The sequence below is a fragment of the Aptenodytes forsteri genome, unplaced genomic scaffold, assembly GCF_000699145.1.
Source record: "Aptenodytes forsteri isolate BGI_AS27 unplaced genomic scaffold, ASM69914v1 Scaffold53, whole genome shotgun sequence".
Taxonomy (NCBI): domain Eukaryota; kingdom Metazoa; phylum Chordata; class Aves; order Sphenisciformes; family Spheniscidae; genus Aptenodytes; species Aptenodytes forsteri.
The window spans coordinates 5,706,554-5,725,722 of NW_008795909.1; the positions used below are offsets into that span (position 1 = coordinate 5,706,554).

A 19,169-nucleotide genomic window follows, 5' to 3' on the forward strand; every position below is an offset into this window, starting at 1 on the left:
TACCCTTTAGTGTTTTGGTGTTAAGTTTGGATTTTTCAGTACGGAGGCTTTGTAGTAACGTAGCTGTGATGGGTGAAATGGTGGGGAAACTAACTTAGGAAATTAGCTACATAATCGCATTAGTGTGAAGTTGTGCAGCAGACTGCTGTTTTCAGGAAACTGTTCCTTTTATAAAGCATTTAGGCTTTAAGCCTTCAGTGCTTTCACATACCTTAAGATTTGGAATAATAAAAAGCACGGGGGGAGGAGGGAGAGGGAGAGAGAGGGGGAGATACTGACCAAACTCCTGTAATTATCTACTAGAAAATGACGTTTGGGCAATTAGGGTACGTGCATTTACCCTCAGAACACACCTGGAAACAACAGGGAAGCCACCCTATCTGCATGGCTAACAAAAAGATTTGGGCAGGGTTATTTCTGCAGTATGCGAGGGGATACAGACTGTGTGTTCTGCGTACAGCAGCCGGCCCAGCATGCCTTTTGGGTATGTCTCTGCCCTGGGTTATGGGTGAACTATTTAGCAACAACTTCAGGCATTCAGCCTTCGTTTTAATGAGGCTCTCCGGTGGAAAAAGGAGAAGGCACGATGTCTGTAAGAGCTCTGCTGCTCTCTTTACGTCCTTTCTGTTTGAGAGTGCCAGTGGGCTTTTCCTCCCACCCCAGTGAAAGGGAGCCCTGAGAGCGCATGACCCACGTTATTATGTACGTATGAGTTAATTCTGCGTCTTTAGTTCTTGTTTTTTGCACCTATGCAGCCTTATCTAACAGTCAAGGAGACTTTATATTAAATGGAGACTTTGTCGTCAGTATGTTTAAAAGGGAAATCAAAGTTGGGAATGCTGTGATCGAATACAGCGGATCGGATAATGCTATTGAAAGGATTAATTCTACAGATCGGATTGAGCAAGAAATAACGCTTCAGGTGAAGTATACGTTGTGCGTGTGGAAAAGTCTGCCCAGCATTATTGGACTGAAAACAGTGGGCAGCGAAGTCTGTTGGTTTATTCTGCTTCATCTTTTTTTCCCCCAGGTTTTATCAGTGGGCAATTTGTACAATCCCGACGTTCGTTACACGTTTAATATCCCCATTGAGGACAAACCTCAGCAGTTTTACTGGAATGTGTATGGCCCGTGGCAGCCCTGCAGTAAGCTCTGCCAAGGTGTGTGCTTGGGAAGGCTTTAAAGAAGACACAGTTTTGTCCTGGATTCACCTGGGATCTGGGCAGTGCTGTTAAATCCCTCTCCATTTGCTTTCTTTGCGATTCTCACATTATGGGCACGATTGTTTCCCTGGGCTGTAGCGGTAGGTATTATCGCACGAGGTGTAGCACTGCTCTGCTGCTTCTCCGTTTCAGAGCAGGGCACCTTTACAGCCCCCTCTGAGCCAGGTGAGCCTTGCAGCCTGCTTTGCGGGTGCGGAAGCTCAAGCGCAGAAAAGGTTACGTGGCATTTCCTAAGGCTGCAAAAGGCATCGGTGTCTGTTTCGGGTCTGAGGCCCAGTCATTCCCCCCTGCCAGTGCTGACCCTGCTAAACGCGCAGAGCCCATCCTTGCAGGCATGCTGCAGCTCTGCCTGCGTCCATCTCATCTGCGTTAAACCCCTTCTGCTCTTCTTAGAGAGTCTTTAACCCCTTCCCTGTTTCTGAAAGAGATTTAAAAGCATAATTAAATGTCTCTGAATTGCTACTATAAAAGGAGTAGGAGAAATAACTGATTTGATAGCTTTCCTGTATGACTTAAACAATGTGCGTTTTTTTTCTGTGTAGGAGAACGAAAAAGGAAACCCATGTGTACAAGAGAGTCGGATCAGCTCACGGTGTCGGACCAGCGATGTGACCGAATTCCCCAGCCTGAACCCATCGCTGAGCCTTGTAGCACAGAATGTGAATTAAGGTGCACTCTACTCAGCCGTGTGTATACATTACATCGTATATTTATTGTTTACTCCTCTTTCCTTTCACTTCTCACCGTAATTCCTTTTCTCACCAGTATTAGATTTGAAAAAAGAAAAGGATTAGCAGTTGCCTCTTCGTCAACCAAGAGGGATTGACATCCACCAGCTGTGTTTTGAAAGGCACTTTTCTACATTTTCACATTTCTCTTGTTGGATTAAATTAGTGCTAACTATAAAAAAAAAATCACCTAATGTTGAAAAATCTCCCTGTGCAATACAGTGCCTGAAATTCGCATCTGCCTGGATCAGAAATGCTCAGCACCATCCTACAAACAGCCTGCAAAGAGGGAAAAACAGATGCTCAAAGCAAAAGAGTAACTAAGACTTGGATTTATCATCATTTGCTTAAAGCAAGGAATGGGCTTAAGTGTAGAGCGGGTTTGGGGCTGTCCCCAGACAACTCCTGGCGAGCTGGAATTGATGGAGCATGGCCTAAATCGTCACAACCCGCTTTCCTTTAAAAAGCAATCTGTTTTCTTTTCTGGAGCTTAAATGTGGTGGCATTAAATGGCTGCTGGTGAAGCAGTTCAGATGGCCATGTTTCCCAAGGGGTTTCTCTGGCTGTGTTAAACCCCGGGGCTGTATAGGGGCTGTATAGGGGCTGTAGGTCGGGTTGTCGCGGTAACAGCTGTTGCCATTGCAACAGGTTGGAAACCTGAGAAGGGCAAATGCAGGAGTTTGAAAAGCAGGCAGGGATGTGAGGGCTCCCCCCGTTCAGGAGCTATTGACTCCAAATCCCCTTGATCTTATTCTTCTCCTAGCTGTGCTGAACTCTGGGCTTAGGAGCGGGGCTCTGTGCTCCCCGTGCAGGCGCTTGTAACAGCCCGGGGGTCTCCAGGACCCGCAGGAGATGTCACTGCCTCCTTCCCCAGGAGCCACCCCTGCGAGGCGCGGGGGGCAATCAGCTCCTGTTGATTCCAGGGTCTCCGAAACCTCCCTGGATCAGGCCTCATGTCCAGCATCCCTTGCCAGAGCTGGGGCCGGGGCTGATGTAAAACAGGGGTGTCTCCTTAGGTGAGTCCTTGAGGGCCACCAGCACCGGCCCTTGCTGCCCATCTCAGGAAGGAGGCACCAGGGTGGGAGTCTGTCTGTCCAGAGGGAACACCCCTAATCCCCGCTGACACCTCTGGGGCTCCTGTGTCTTGGAGCAATTCATTTTCAGCTTCGGAGAGCTGAAACTGTTTTGCAGGCATCCTGCCATGTGGAGTGCCTTGTCACACCTTTCAAGACTGTGCAGATCATTTTCTGACGCTGTGTTTTTCAGCTTTTAGTTTCTAGAGGCCGAGGTGGCACTCCTGCAGGGGAACATGGGGCAGAAAGCCTTCAAAGCGCTGCTCCTTGCTTGGCCACGGACTCTCCCTGCCACCTTGCATGGTCCTGCAGGGTCGCAGTGTGGCTTTGCTGCCCGTAAGAGGGACCTGGTGACAGTTCCTTCCCCCCAAGGAGCAATGCCAGGGTCAATTGCTTCATATTTTTGGAAGCCACAAAGCTTTGGGAAGTTCTGTAAACAGCCAAAACTTCCAGTTCAAGAGCATATATTCCCTATGTATGTCAAACACCCCCGAGCATGTTACCTGCAAGTCCCAGAGCCCCACAGCTCTTTCCACCTCTTCTGATCCTCTCCAAGGCAGGTGCCTTCATGTGAGCTCATGGGGTTTTTGCTGCGCCAGGGCTGATATTTGCTCTCCTCGGCTCAGGTGGCACATCGCGAGGAAGAGCGAGTGCACGGCCCAGTGTGGGCTGGGGTACCGCACCCTGGAGATCTACTGCTCCAAGTACAGCAGGCTGGAGGGGAAGATAGAGAAGGTCGACGACCGCTTCTGCAGCAGCCAGTCCAAGCCGAGCACGAGGGAGAAGTGCACTGGAGACTGTAACGTGGGAGGGTGGCGGTACTCGGCCTGGACCGAGGTAAGGGATGCTCGGCGGTACGGCAGACACTGTCTCCTCCTCACATGGGGCTGTCAGGCTGTTTACATTGCATACAGCATATAAAAGTTGGCCACAGTGATTCTGCTTCCATTGCTTTTTCTGGAGGACACCGTAGTCCAGATCAGCCTGGTACTCCTCATTTTCCACTGCAGTGAATTTACATTTTTAAGCATCCCAAGGTCTGTCTTCGTTAGGCTGAGCCCTGCTGGCTGTCTTCTCCCATCACAGCCAGCCCCGCTGGCAGGAGCCAGGAGGACATGTTACCATCAGTGGAGGACTTCTGAAATTTGTTTCCTTTACACTTTTTAGCAGAATACTTTTCCATGGCCAAGAATATTCCTGAATGCAGACCTAGCACCGGGCACGGTGAAGGGGGGCAGGCTGGTTAGAGGGAATTAATCTCTCCTAAAATGAGAACAAGTAACAGCCATTTGGGAGAACTGAAAGGCAACACTTGTAAAAGTAATGATGGGGTTATAACCCAAAATGAATTCGTGAAACTCATTGCCACGAGATTTTATTAAGCTTAGCAAGATTGGATTTTTAAAGGAATATATAAAGTAACAGCCTGTTACTTAAAGTACAAATTGTTCTTCCGGAGGTTTTTTGCAGTCTCTTCACAGTCCTGACTGCAAGGGGGGGGAAGGAAATAAATGGGCTCTCAGCCCGTAATAGAGTGGCAGAAAGTATTTACTCAGTGTCTCTCCTTCCCAGTGCTCCAAGAGCTGCGGCGGGGGCACGCGGCGGCGGCGAGCCATGTGCGTGAACACCTACAACGATGTCCTGGACGACAGCAAGTGCAGTCAGCAGGAGAAGCTGACGGTGCAGCGATGCAGCGACTTCTTGTGCCCCCAGTGGAAAACTGGCGACTGGTCTGAGGTAGGTGCTGGTCACCAGGGTGGGCTCACCCTGCTGGTCCTCCACCCCGAGGGGCTGGTGCAGACAAAGTGCCTGCAAAGAGATATCCTTGCTCATCCCTCGTGTTTTGTTTGCATAGCCTGCAAGTGCCGTGCCCCGGGGTGTGGTGGCACCATGCCCCCTGCGGAAGGTCTCCCCAGGTCTGTGCAAAGGGAGGCTTGAGTCAGGCAGCAAAGCCGCTGGCCTTGTCACCACCGGTCAAGTGGCCGATTTCCTCTCTGCAAAGCCACAGGGGGTTAATTCCTCTCCAATCCTGCAGTAATTTCTCCCCAGTTTTTCCACGGTTCCTCTGCGGCTTTGGGAAGAAAAATACCTTCTGCCCTCATTTTTCCCTTGAGATCATCCTCACAAGCCCCGGCAGCTCCGGCTGTCGCTGGAGGGCAGGATTTCACCCTACTAATATCTTGCTCAGCCTTCTTCCTGCTGTTTATTACCATTACCTCTTCCACTGCTGCTGGTGCCCTTCGCAGTGCAACAAAACCGTATCTTGATAGCCTTTTCCCTGCAGCAGGACCAGGGATGCTGGAGAACAGTCTTCAAAGGCTGCTCGTCACCTTTGTGGCCAAATAGCTCTCGTTTCTGTGAGTCACGTTCTTTTAGGAAATAATGAAAGCAATTAAATGGGAACAGGGATTGTTCTCTGCAAAATATCTGTCTTCTGGGTCGAGCTGCTGCCAGCCCGAGCCATGCCAGGGCAGTGGAAGAGACGCTTATAGCCTGCGGGAGCCAAGACCCTTATTGCTCACACTCAGAGCCAAGCAAGTTTTTCTGCAAGCCTTTGGCACCCCGTTGTGCACAGCTAAAGCCCTGTTGGGCAGTGCTGTGGCTTTACCCTACGTTGCACAGCTGCTGGAAGTAAAGAGCCTTCGTGGTCTTAATTTGCCTGTGCTGACGGGTCCCAGGCCTGGCTACGCTCTCCATCCAGCCTCTGCTCTGGACCAGCTCCTGAGGAGACGCACAGCTGCTGGAAGTAAAGAGCCTTTGTGGTCTTGCTTTGCCTGTGCTGACGGGTCCCAGCCTGGCTACGCTCTCCACACTCCAGCCTCTGCTCTGGACCAGCTCCTGAGAGCAATCCCATCTCGTTGCAAGACACTTGCTTGTTTTCCAGTGCACGTGGTCATTAGCTAAATAGCCGCCTCTCAGCACCAGTTTTTAAGCGGTGATTTGCAGCAGGTCTCCAGGTTTCTTTTTCAGCGCCGGGGCAGGTGCTGAGCTGGCAGCACATCCCTGGCACCGCCTGAGCTTGTGCTTTACTCCTCGCAGTGCCTGGTCACCTGTGGAAAAGGGCATAAACACCGCCAGACCTGGTGCCAGTTTGGAGAAGATCGATTAAACGACAGGTTTTGCGATCCCGAAACGAAGCCGGAGTCAGTGCAGACGTGCCAGCAGCAAGAGTGTGCTTCGTGGCAAGTGGGGCCGTGGGGCCAGGTACCGCAGAGCCACCGCGGGGCTCCCGGCCGGTGGGACCTGGGTGCTGGTGGCTGAGGCTGGGCGCTACCCTTTCATCCATATTCAGCAGCATAACTGCGTTAATTGATTTGCACACCAAAGCAGCCCTCTGTTCGCTTGGGTTCAGCGGATGGGCAGTAATAACAGTACCTGCCCTTTGTGCTAAATTTAATCTGTGTCATACTAAATTGGCCGTGATTTTCAAAAAAGGGGTTTCCAAGGTTACACTACTAAATCCATATTTAGACACGTAAATACATGGCCTAATTTTCACAGAAAAGCTGCTCCCGTTGAATAGCTTTTGTTGCTTTTAATATTTTCCAGTTTCTGGGTTGGTGAGAGTTTTTTTTCCCGTTAAGATACAAGTTGTTCATTTCTCCCGGAGTGTTCTGGCATCTCCTTTTCCACAGAGCTGTTAGCTCTTGACTTAAAAAAAAAAAAGCAACAAACCCAGACCAGTTGTCCCAGTCAGACTTATTTTCCCATCAGCACAATTATTCATTAGCCGCCTGTGCTACCGTGGGGCTGACCAACCAATTTTAAAGGAGGATATGATGCAGGTTCTACCAGACTATGATTTACTGTGTGCAGCAAAGTAAATCATTTAAATGCTCGCACCTTCATTCCCGAGGAAGCAAGTGAAGCATGCAGGGCTCTGGTGGGCACAGTGAATTAAAACTTTGACCTAATTTAAAGCTGAAATGCATGAAGTGGAGAGAAACCAGAAGGGAAGGTGGGTTTTATTTTTGCTGCTCATGCTGCGTCCCTAAACACAGGCTGGGCTGATTAATACTTTCTAACTGAAGCAGCTACTCAGACCCAACACTTCTTTCTCCCATCTGTCCTCTCCCAGTGCACGATGACTTGTGGCCAAGGTTACCAGATGAGAGCGGTGAAGTGTGTCGTGGGCACCTACGTGTCAGTGGTGGATGATAATGAGTGTAATGCTGCAACCAGGCCAACAGATACCCAGGTAAATCCTGCTGTCCCGTCTCCATCTTTTGCCAGCGTGCATACCGAGGCATCCAGGCTGCAGCTTCAGGGGATGTCTTGCAGCAGCAAAGGCTTGTCCTGAACGCCAGCCCGTGCAGAGCAGTATCTTGGTCCTCTAAGAGCTCGTGAGCTGAAGAAGCAGCAGTAGATGAATATGGGAAGACAACCGGAGAGTAGAAGGGTGCACTTCCTTTGGCTTGCACGGGGCCTGGGGTGCCTGTCTGCATTCTGGGCTCACTTGGCTGCAGGACCATTGCTGAGTGGTACAAATGACAACTAGGAGCCACCGTTTCTTGTCTGCTGCACGTGACAATACAGTGTATGGGCCAGCTGCAATTCCAGGTGCATCCCCCCTGGCCAGATAAATTGAGAAATGTTGCACACCCTTTGCAAATTTGCTGAAGAGGCTTTCCATGCTGTGTTCCCTGGTACTTGGAAGCAAACTTGTAAATTCCCATTTCAAGCAGAGGATGTGTCCGTGGTGTCTGAAGGACTTGAATAAAGCAGAACGTTACCATCTGTCTGTCACCTAGGGAAGTCGTAGTGCTGATGCCCTGCCCAGCTTCAGTCCTGCATGACTTCACAGAGTTTAACTAAGGCCACAACGTTTAGGAAAGGGCTGTTTTTCCCATGTATGGAGACCAGTTGCACTATAGTCAAGGGGTAACAAACCCACTTGCCGTCAGCCATCGCTTGGCATGCACATCTCCAGTGTAAGTAAAATCACAGCAATGCGGAAATCATTCATGCCATTTGTCAAGAGCCGCTCTCTCCCTTGCAGTGACGATCAGTATTAATTTCCTTTTTGGCAATGACTACTCATAGGCTCATGGAGTAAAGTCATGGCTATTCATAATTTCTGTTGCCAGACCTCCCAGGAGGTCCAGACAGGACCAGAACCCTCTTGTTAGGCACCGTACCAAGGCTGAGCAGAATGACATGCCTGTCCCCAAAACCTTGCATGCTTAGTGTGTGGTGAAGATCAGCACGTGGATATAGGTGGTCTGGTAGGCTTGCAGGGAATCAAAGGGCTGCAATCAGCTCAGCAGCGTAACCTTTATTAAGTGGGCTGCAGGTCTCGCTCTGAAGGAAAGGAGCTTTGAAGGGAGATAAAGTTGCTGCTTTGCAGATGTGTGTTCATATCAGAACTCTCTTAATGAACTTTCATCTTTTGCCCCAAAAACAACTGGTTTTAATGCACAGAGATGGCACATGGTTATGGGGATCCCTACTGTAGAGTTCCTAATAAGTCAAAAGTCCACCGAGGTTCTGCATATGAAGCCCTCGGGGTATTGATACCAAATTTTGCTGATTCACCAAGAGGACGCAAGGAGAAAGCCTGCCAACACACAAGCATGCAGGTCACAGATTTTCAAGACGTTGTGTGTGGTTGATAATTACATTGAAGAGGAGGTGGTTTAACTGAAACATCTGCAAATTCTTTATTTGCCTCTTTTCCCTCATGTATTTCATGTACAGGACTGTGAAATAGCAGCATGTCCACCCCATCCAAATAGTCCTGAAGCCAAGAGATCCATATCAGGCATTCACAGGACGCAGTGGAGATTTGGATCCTGGACACCGGTAAGCGTGTATCATAATACTTTCAGGATTATTTTACAGTAGACAATGTGATATTTTTAAATGCATTTGACGAACTTTTTGTTCCAAAGCCCTTGTAATATATATCGGGAAACTTTCTAGTGGGGTGCTTTTTGCTCTTCCCTAGTGCTCCGCAACGTGCGGGAAGGGTACCCGGATGAGATATGTCAGCTGTCGAGATGACCAGGGCTCGGTGGCTGACGAGTCAGCTTGTTTCCACCTCCCGAAGCCGTCATCTACGGAAACGTGCACCGTGATGCCGTGCGGGCAGTGGAAGGCCTTGGAGTGGAGCTCTGTAAGCATCGCGCTGTCTCTTGCAGGAGAGCCTTATAGACCTCATTGCTGGAAACGTGTTTCATTAATCTGTTACGCTTGCCCTTTTATAACTGGGGAGATTAAGGTTTTCTGCTGTTCATTATTCGCAATAGCTGTCTGCCTGATTTTCACAGCTGGAAATGTGACTGTGTCTCCTTTTCCCACTGTAATGCAGTGCTCGGTGACTTGTGGTCAAGGTAAGGCAACGCGACAAGTGATCTGCATCAATTACAGTGACCAGCTGGTGGATAGGAGTGAGTGCGATCCAGACGACCTCCCTGCCACCGAGCAAGACTGCTCCATGTCTCCTTGTCATCCAAACAGCCATGACTACGGCAGGCCCATCCACCCTTTCCTCTATCCGGATCATCGCCTGAAACTGCACCCCGGAGGCAGCCCGAACCGAAACCGTGCACATATACCAGGAGGCAATCAGTGGAGGATTGGCCCCTGGGGTGCTGTAAGTGCCCTGATTTTCTTATTTCTGGTTTCTTTCTTTGGTTTTTCCCCCCCCGGGCTAATCCAGGCTTTTCTTAACGTCACCACGCAGGGAAAAGAAGGACCCTTCTCCCCTCTTTCTGCTCTCTGCTCACACAAACAAGTGTTGCAGTCGGGTGCAGGCATCACTTCCCAGCCTCTCACACCTGGTATCTCCAAGGCTCTCCAGGCAGAAAGCTGACGGCATCATTTTCCATGAGGCAAAGGCCAACCTCTGCTTCTGGGCTGTCTCCCGGGACGTTTACAGCTGCACAGAGCTCTTGCCAAAGCACAGCAGAGCCTTAATGCCAGCTCCTCTCAGTCCAACCAGTTTGCAGCGCTTTATCACGGAAGTCCCTAAAGGGAATTAAGCGCAAATGGGATGTCAAACACTGCATTAAAGGCAGTGGGGATTACTCACCTGCTTAAAACTAGGCTCATGTTTATTTTCTTTGCTTACTCAGCACCTAAGTCATTGCACTGCTATTAGTAATAGCTGGGGTTTGAAGTTAATAATGCCTGTTAGCTGTATTAAATTTCTAGCTGCTCATTCCCACGGTGCAAGGCGCTGGGAATGCAGAATTATTCCGGGACTCAGCGAAGCCGTGGGCAATTGTGTCTTTCAGTGCTCTAGCACGTGTGCGGGGGGGTTCCAGCGGCGGGTTGTGGTGTGCCAGGATGAAAACGGATACACCGCAAATAACTGCGATGAGAAAAGCAAACCCATGGAGCAGAGATCGTGCGAATCTGGCCCCTGTCCTCAGTGGGCTTATGGCAACTGGGGAGAGGTGAGTGCACCATTCATCCTGGGCTCCCTGCACAGGGGAAGGCTTTCATTAGTAGGTGGCTGAAAAATGGCAGAAGAGGGGGATATTGCGGTGACATTTATTAGAAAGACTGGAGCATGAAAGGCAGCTTCTGATAAATGAGTGAACCCTAGCAACTGCTTGGCGGTGTTTTCCGTTCCATTTGTCATGGGAAAATTTTCTTCCCAGGCAAAAGCAAATTCTACAAAAATTGAGTTTTTCTTTTTTTTCTTTTTAAGATAAGTCCAGTTTAAGTGAAGGCCTTTTTTTCTTAATAAAAACACTGCTCCCTTCTGAAAATTTGTCTGAGACGAGCAATTAGAGACGTTAGCCTCCAGTATCGTGTTGAGCCTGGCAGTGTCATTGTGGAGCAGCACGAACAGCTTTAGGAAGAGAGAAGCTGAAGCAGCTGATGCCCCATCTGAGGCTCATGCAGCATTTGGGGGGATTTGGCCCGAGTGGGTTGGTTGGGAACAGAAACAACCGTTTGGTCTTGAGAGGCACTAGTGCTTCGAGCGACCGGTCGGCAGTATTTTTGCTGCCCAGACGGTGATTGCTCTGTCCTCTGCTGACTTCCAGTGCACGAAGCCATGCGGGGCAGGGACAAGAACACGGCTGGTGGTGTGCCAGCGCCCTAATGGAGAAAGGTTTACGGATCTGAGCTGTGAAATCCTTGACAAGCCACCGGATAGAGAGCAGTGCAATGTGCAGGACTGTCCTAGAGATGCTGCCTGGAGCGCTGGTCCTTGGAGCTCGGTACGACCATAAACTCTTTCTCTTTGTGAACCGTTTTGTGGATGTCCCGTAACAACAGATTTAATTTGCTTCAAACCAAGGTGCTAATGCTTCGTGTCTTAAAACTGCACTTAAAGAGGATTATTGACAATATATTCAGAATAACACCTGTTCAGGAAGGGCTTACATTAGGGGAGCTCGAGTCCTTTAATTTAAAAGGCACTTTCTGCTAAGTAGCCACCTTTGTCCGTTTTATTACACTCTGCGAGCGCTGTGCATTGTGAGTCTTGGTTCTGACTGAGTTCTTTGCATATGGATTTAAACCTGGCATTTAAGCAGTACATTTCCATTGAAGTTAAATTGTTCTGATATTTAATGGTAATGCTGCACTGTGCACCTACTGGTTAACCAGTCGCGTGTTCTCTGCCAAAAGCAAGATGACAGGGGAAAATGTGTACTAAATTGCATCAACTCCCAAGCATGTAGAGGTGTATAGGTGTGTGTGCGTGTCCCTACCTGCCCCCACACACAGCTATATAGAAACACGCGTGCATTCACACCCGTGCTCTATTTCTTTTCCCGTGTATGTATCATACGAGTGTGATGCATTGTGCAAAGGCACCTGTAAGCTGTTCTCATGCTTCGCTCTGGTTCTGGAGAGTTATTGTCTGGCCTGATCTCCAGCTGCTGCTCTAGATACCGTTAAGTCAGCAAGGGATCAGCAAGGTGGTGGAAGGCTTAAAACCCTGGGATTTTTCTAATAACAAAATAGTGTTACAGACGTATAGCGTATACAGACAGCAGAGTTGTCTTACACTGCTCCTTTGCCGCTGGAGGAGTCCGCTACAGAGATGCTCTTGCAATAGCAGAGCAGCCCTGAGCCAGGGGGCTGGGATGCTATTTTGGGTCCCACGGCTTTGAAATTCTCCCTGCCCAGAGCAGCACCTTCTGCTCGGCGCGGAGCCCCGCTGTGCCAAGGCGAGTGACGCCTGGGGCGCTTCTGGCATGCTGGAATCCACGGACCTGCCGGTTTTGGAGTGGCCTTCAAACAAATGTCGACCTTTATTGTGTATTTTGTTATAAAAGCATTCGAAGAAAATTTAAAAAAAAAAAATTAATCTGACTCAAAAGCACTTTATAGGAAAAAAAAAAAAAAGAGGCCTGTTTGTAATGTATTAGACTTCCTTAATTGTCATGGTTTGAAAAGTCATCTTGCTAAAAGGTAACCGCACTCTCGTTTCTGTGGGTGCTTTCAGTAACGCGGATGCCTTCAGTAACGCTCCTCAATATTTTTACCATACCTCAGTGAGTTATGCAATAGCCATAAAACTGCTGAACTGGTGTTTTATACGGTGCTTCACCAGTACAAGGGACAGCGATATGAAATATTTCATTTGAGGTGCTAATGTATCACTTGCACGCTGATATAGTTGGTGCTAAAAATGAGCGAGGTGAGCTAAGCAGAGCTAGCAACCTGTGCGGTGGCGGCCCCGCAGAGTTACCGGCTGGGAGTTGCTGCCAACCTTTGTTACCTGTGCTGGACCATTTGCAAGAACCAAAGGTGTGGACAGAGTTGTGTTGCATTTTGATGTCGCTCAGCGTTCAGCCTCTTCACAGCTCTTCAGGAGCAGGCTCCAGGGCTGCGTCTGCTCCTCTGTGTGCAGTCCTGTATTTTGGTTTGGGGTGGGTTTTTTTAACCCCGGAAAAACTCCCTTGACTCTACTAAGTTGTGTTAACCTTGGTGGGTTGTCCTTGCTCGGTCTCCTGGGAGCGGGTGGGATGTCAGAGGGTAGGGGTATCCTATCCTGCCTGCGGCATCTCCTCCCGGCTGCCCGCAGGGCTCGCAGCCCCCTGCCCTCCCGCAGGTGAAGGGGCTGCAGTGCTGAGCCCCAGTCGTTGCCACAAAATGACTTGATTTTTCAGGTCTTACTACCGAGGTGTCATTTGGCTCTGAGGTAGGGGACCCTGGAGCTGTTTGAAGACTGTGTTGTATCTATGGGGTCAACAGGGCTTCGTGTCCCTCCTGCAAAATACTCCACATATATGTCTACCTCGTGCTACTACTGTAGGTAGTAACATCCAAATTTTTTTTCTTTAGTGTGGTATCACCTGGATTTGCTTTAGCTCTGTCGTTGGTTGCAAACATCATTCTGTAGCTGTACATACTTCATCTGTTGGGATGGAGTGTCACTACCATATTTTTTTGGTCACTTTTGAAACAAGAGTATAGTATTAGCTGAAACTTTTCAGCAGTATGGATTTATGTATTTATGTAAAAGTGTATTTATTTTTCCAATATTGTTATTTAATTTTATATAAATATTGCATACATTTACAATGTTTAATGTTAATGTTGAACAGTGAAAATTAAAGACAAGTAGAATGTAATCATAAATGAATTTGTATAATGATTTCTTGAGTCTTTTGCTAAATTAAGATCACATACATAGTTTTGGTAACTTTTACTAAATTTTCTGAAATGGTACTGCATCTTTTGACTTGCTTTTCTTTTACTTGCTTTGTTCTCCAACAAACTGTCATTCTCAATAATTAAACCAACACAGTTACAAGTGTCTGAATTATGAAGTTTGGATAACTAATTTCTTGCAAGCATCCGATTGGCTTAGCTTCACTCAAGTTTAGTGAAATTAGTACTATAAAATATACACAAATTTACAGCAGAGATAGTCTGAAGAGTCCAACCCTCAGTCCTCAGGCGAAATTCCACTGGGGTTTTATACAGTAAACAAATGATTTTATCTGGCTGGTTAAATCCAGGTTTTAAAGAGAAAATTAAATGAATAAACAGATTCTGTATGTAAATGATAATTTTATAACAGGAGACTGGTGAGATGCCTTGTTATTATAATGTATGTTCAAAGAGGACTAAGAGGAGGTGACACTTTTTATTTCCTTGCTTATTTAAGAACATGTATTTAAACACTGCAGAATTGTACACCATGTGAATAGACCTGACCTTTTTATTAAAATAATGCTTTAGAAAACATGCAGAGACTGTCACCAGGATACAGAGAGTGTTTTTTCTCCTCTGAATGCCTTATAGTATGAACGCAGATCTCCATACATGCTCTCGAATACCGAGAGGAAATCTCGCCATGTTCCCCGGAACGAGGGAGATGCTCACGGAGAGTATTATCCATCACTTCACTTAAAACCCAAGGCTGAACCCACTTCTCTCGGAGCAGATCTGCTCCTTGCAATAATCTCCGTGAAATTTTGATGCTGTAGAGTTACCATAATATACAGCTGCATCCTGATACAATTTATGAATAATGCTGAATTCATGCATTCATTGTCATGGGCTTGTCGTTCTTTCCGAGTTAGGAAACAGGCACAGATAAGGTAAAACAATTATATCTCACAGCACCCTGTCCTGGTTCAGTCGGGTGAGTCATCTGGACTTCACTGCAGTGGGATAGTAATCATTTGAATTTGACTTGTGGAAAATCGGTGGGTGGACGGTTTTTAGGGTTTGGTTGTGTTTTTTAAAAGTAATCTTCTTTGTCAAATACTTATCGCTCTTGGGTATCAAAAGTTCCAGCTGCTAACGCAATGGTTGTGTAGCTCTTAGTGCCTGCAAAACGTCGGTGTGTGCTTCCCAGCTCTTTATCGAATAGGCAGAAATGCCGGTATCTTAGTCTTTGAGGGCCTTTTGGTCTAATAGTGAAGAATTGGAAGCTTAGCGTAAAATAATTAGAATATTAGCTGGCTAAGCTCCAGACTCTGTAATTGTCGATGTGAATTCAGGTTTGAGTTAGGGCAACGATGCCGTGTCCCCCTTAGCCAGAGCTGGAAGCTGCTGGCGTTGATGGCTTCGCAGGGTTCTTCGGCTGTGCACGGGGATGCAGGTAGCGGCAAAGGGGCTCCGGACTTGGTGGGAAGTGGGAGGACTGCCTGGCCAACATCTGTCTCAGGGAGCTGGCACTCAGGAATTTTAATCTTAAAATTGGTGTCAATGGAAAGTTCACGTTATTTGTATTTAATTCTGTCAAAGCCCCCAATATGTTGTTTACGAAATGCCCTCCCCATGAAGCTGGCTGAAAATAGGCCGTTCAACAGCAATATTCTCCATGTCATTGTTCTGATAATATTCTTAGCAGGCAGGATGTCAGCTCTTGCTAAGACAGAAGTGATAACCGGGGGCAGATTTAGTTGCAAGTGTATATAACTCTGCTGTTCTCTTCCTCTCTTCTGCAGAAAATGAATTTGCTGTGACAGCAGCATTAGTGAGCTGCTGTATGATTCTTTACACATGTTTTTGCAATAACAAAGCCATCCTTGAAAATTAAGTGATAGGCACGCTGAACTCTCCAGTCACTCAGTGATTCACGTTGCTTTTTCTGTCCTTCATTCATACGATGTTGGTTCAGGCTCTGAGACTGTGACAGCAAGTCTGTATTTCTCTGTAGTGCCAGGTATTATCAGAAAACTAATAAAAACAATCCTACCCTGAGAGCCTGTGGGGGAAGGACAAATGTTGCTGCAGAAGAGGAAGGCTGCACGTATGGTCCCAGCACCCATAGCCCAGGCAGAGGGATGCACTAGGTGGCTTGCATGCCTTTAGAAAAACAGATAGAAATAGATGCCTTAGTGAAGATTGAATAAAGCTGATCCAGACCAAAATGAGAACTTGGTAGCCTATGGATATCCCCAGCCATCTGTCTGAAACTGTCTCCATCTCAGAGCTGTTTACTGTACGCTTAGGCTGGCCCACCAAGGCTGTTGTCCCTCTTGGGTTCCCGGCTGTCTCCCTTCTAGGATTGCTCAGACCGACTGACTCCAGGGACTGCCGGTTTGGTGTGCTGATGAAAGGCAAGAAGTTGTCTGCTTTGATTCCCCGGTCAGAAAAAGGCCTTTGACAGTGCAGACCTCTCTGCTTTTGTTTTAAAAAAGCAAACCAGACCTGTTTCAGCCCTTCCCTGTACGCCCTGCTGTGGTCACCTGTCCAGAGCATCCCACCACCAGTGCCCAGCTTCAGCCACCCTCCAAAACTGCACGTCCCTGGGTGATAGCTGGTGCCAGCTGTCTTACCATCCACCTGTTCACTGTCTCGTGCCCTTCTTGGAGCTCATCCCAGAGGGTAAATGCAGTTGGGATTTTGTTTGTAGAGTTTCAGCCCATTGCTTCACCGGGGCAGCAACGATGGATGTTTCTGTGGCTCTTTCCTTGGCTCAATGCCCACCATCGCTGCTGAGACTCAGAGCCACAGCTGGTGGCTCTAAGCCAGTTACAGGTGGGTGAAGCCAGTGGTGCCCAGTTGCCTGGCAGAGGAACATCACTTTATTCATCTCTTGCTACTCTAAAATCTCCAATTTTTAGTTTCCTTTCCATTTTTGTTGTTTGCCTATCATCACCGGACATCTTTCATTGCCATTTCTGTTTCTCATTAGATAAGGAGAACTATATAGGTATGCTTTTGCTATCGGTTCTGCTGTCTCCGATTTGCTAGTGTTGATGCTCCATGAGCAGGAAAACAGCTGTGGAAGCCCATCTGCTACACCCCAGGTGAGGGACCACCCTGCGGCACTGTGTGGGTGGTCCTTAACACTGTGCCTGCACTTAAGTGCTTTGCTGGATCAGCTCCTCGCAGGACTCATTTCCTGCAACTTAATGCTCAGCTGTCGCAATCCACACTCCTCCCTTGCAGGCACCCGTTAGTCTTTGCACCTGCTGTGATCTGACCTTAGTGTTGATGCTCCATGAGCAGGAAAACAGCTGTGGAAGCCCATCTGCTACACCCCAGGTGAGGGACCACCCTGCGGCACTGTGTGCTTAACACTGTGCCTGCACTTAAGTGCTTTGCTGGATCAGCTCCTCGCAGGACTCATTTCCTGCAACTTAATGCTCAGCTGTCGCAATCCACACTCCTCCCTTGCAGGCACCCGTTAGTCTTTGCACCTGCTGTGATCTGACCTGGTGGTTAAATCTAGTGTCTTTTAGTCTGATGGAGAGGTAAAAGGAGCGTCCCCTCTAACCTTCCTTAATCCAATGACTGAATGCTGGGGAAGTGCCAGGGTAACGAGCTGCAGAGAATGGCCAGTCTCGTCTGCTCTCCTGCCGCTGCCAGGACAGACGCAAGCTGGACCAGTGGTTGGACTCAGGAAGGTTATTTTTTTGTGTCTTGAAACTTTTCTCTTTCCCCCACCCCCAGATGTTGCATCCTTTCCCAGGTTCCTCAGCGCGCTTTCCCGGTCAGAGCAGGTAACTCCATTAGTATTCACTGATGTTTCTTACCATGTATAGTCCAACTCATGCTTCTGTCCTAACTTACTGTAAAATACTTGCCTTTCTCCTCTCAAAGAGGTGCAGTGGCTGTTTGGCTGCATTTGGTATGCCTCCGTTGTTGCCTTTTTGCACCTCGCCTCTTACACATTTTCTCGATGAGATGGTAATTTTCTAGGCTGCACACAGCTGGCCTGAACTTGAACAGCAAGTGGTGGGACTGCTGTTGAGCGATGACTGGCTTCAGTCTTGGTTGGCCCACCCATGGCTGCTGGCTTCGTAAAGTCTGCAGACCTCCTATACACGCACATATGCACATGCTCACACACACACAGGAGAAATAAAGCAATAAATAAAAGGGCAATTGCTGGGAACATGTCTCCCAAAGCACTGGCTTTGAGTGCACTAATTGAAATAGGCATTAGACGCGTTAGAGCAGTAACATGCTTTCAAGGATGAGCTGTGAAGTTCAGCATCTTCAAGCAGACCCCTGAGCGGGGCGTTGGGAGGTCTGCATGCGTTTTTGCCTACATTCCACATTCATGCTGTGTACCCCAAACTGCAATAATTGCTGTTGCTCATACCCTAGGGATTGCAGCATTTAGAAACAAGGATGTGTGATGATGAGGGGCACTAAGCACAAAGACATTTACTGTGTTTCTAACTTTTCTGGTGACTGATTTGTGCAGTCATTAAGGAAAATGATGTAGTCAATCTTGTTCCAAAGGCACTTAATGCTCTATTCATGTTTTAATTTTTACTCGCTCACAGGGAAGGCAAGTGAGCCAGCAGCATGGATGAAAATCTGTCTGATGCCCAAGACCGTATGCAGGCTGACAAACAGTATTTCATCCCTAGTGCATTAAGCCAAGATTTTTCTTTATAAAACTGGGGAGCAAGAAGCAGCCCAGCGCTCCTACAAACCCCCAGTGTGCTGCACACCTGTGCAATAGGGCTGACATTCCTTGGAGAGCCCTTTACTTTGTGTTTCACTCCATCCCACACGGAGAAATCCTATTCTTGAATGGGACTTCTAAATGGCATTATAATACAACTGTTCACTAAAAATATGAAGTGTCAGTTAGCCTAGGCTGCTTGCTGTTTCAATTGCTACTTTCTTAAAAGTGCCACAGCATGGAAAATAGGCTTCATCAGTGCCTTCCACATCCCATTATACCGGTGTCCTCAGATAGCTCGCACATCTCCTCCTAATTTGAGGAAATGCCATCTAATGCCTCCTTCCCTGGAGAGACCTGCAGTGGCTATTTGGGGGCTTTTGCTTGTTTGTTGTTCAAGTTAAATAGCGTGGAGCAGGGCAGGGACGCAGCTTTTAAGGCAGCTTTGTGTGTTCACAGCCCTGCTGACTTCTGCACCTGGTGAAGTCTTTGTATGGGATGTAACAACAAGGCAGGGGAAAGAGGGGGAGAAGATGTTACTTACTAGGTGGACACCATAGAAGAGGAGATGCATGGCTTCTCCTGCTGCAGTTACCTGCTTTTCTCACGTATATCCTGTGAGGTTTCCCAGCTCAGGGAAGTTATTGTATTGACTTCAGTGCTCAGAGCCTTAAATCTTGCAGGAGTTAGAGCCCAAGAGCATCCTTTCCTCTGGGACAGCCTGTGCTGCTGGAGGAACGGGCTCCAAACGCACCAGTGTCTTCTTTCTGCTGCAGCAACACATCAAGTTGTACTCTTCTCTTTGAGAAATCCCCCCCCCTTTTTTTTTTCCCTCTTTTTTTTTTTTTCATCA

At 47.9% G+C, this 19,169-nt stretch overlaps 1 protein-coding gene across 1 annotated transcript in view; it reads left to right on the forward strand.

Moving 5' to 3' along the window:
* ADAMTS9 (ADAM metallopeptidase with thrombospondin type 1 motif 9) overlaps positions 1 to 19,169 on the forward strand; it is an 86,864-nt gene that overhangs the window by 38,400 nt on the left and 29,295 nt on the right. Inside the window, exons 16-27 of the mRNA XM_009284512.2 lie at positions 756 to 922; positions 1,031 to 1,160; positions 1,766 to 1,892; positions 3,651 to 3,861; positions 4,597 to 4,761; positions 6,064 to 6,228; positions 7,103 to 7,222; positions 8,722 to 8,826; positions 8,972 to 9,139; positions 9,335 to 9,619; positions 10,263 to 10,424; positions 11,022 to 11,198. Coding sequence (XP_009282787.1) covers positions 756 to 922; positions 1,031 to 1,160; positions 1,766 to 1,892; positions 3,651 to 3,861; positions 4,597 to 4,761; positions 6,064 to 6,228; positions 7,103 to 7,222; positions 8,722 to 8,826; positions 8,972 to 9,139; positions 9,335 to 9,619; positions 10,263 to 10,424; positions 11,022 to 11,198 — 1,982 coding nt within the window. The remainder of the gene's footprint in view (positions 1 to 755; positions 923 to 1,030; positions 1,161 to 1,765; positions 1,893 to 3,650; positions 3,862 to 4,596; positions 4,762 to 6,063; positions 6,229 to 7,102; positions 7,223 to 8,721; positions 8,827 to 8,971; positions 9,140 to 9,334; positions 9,620 to 10,262; positions 10,425 to 11,021; positions 11,199 to 19,169) is intronic.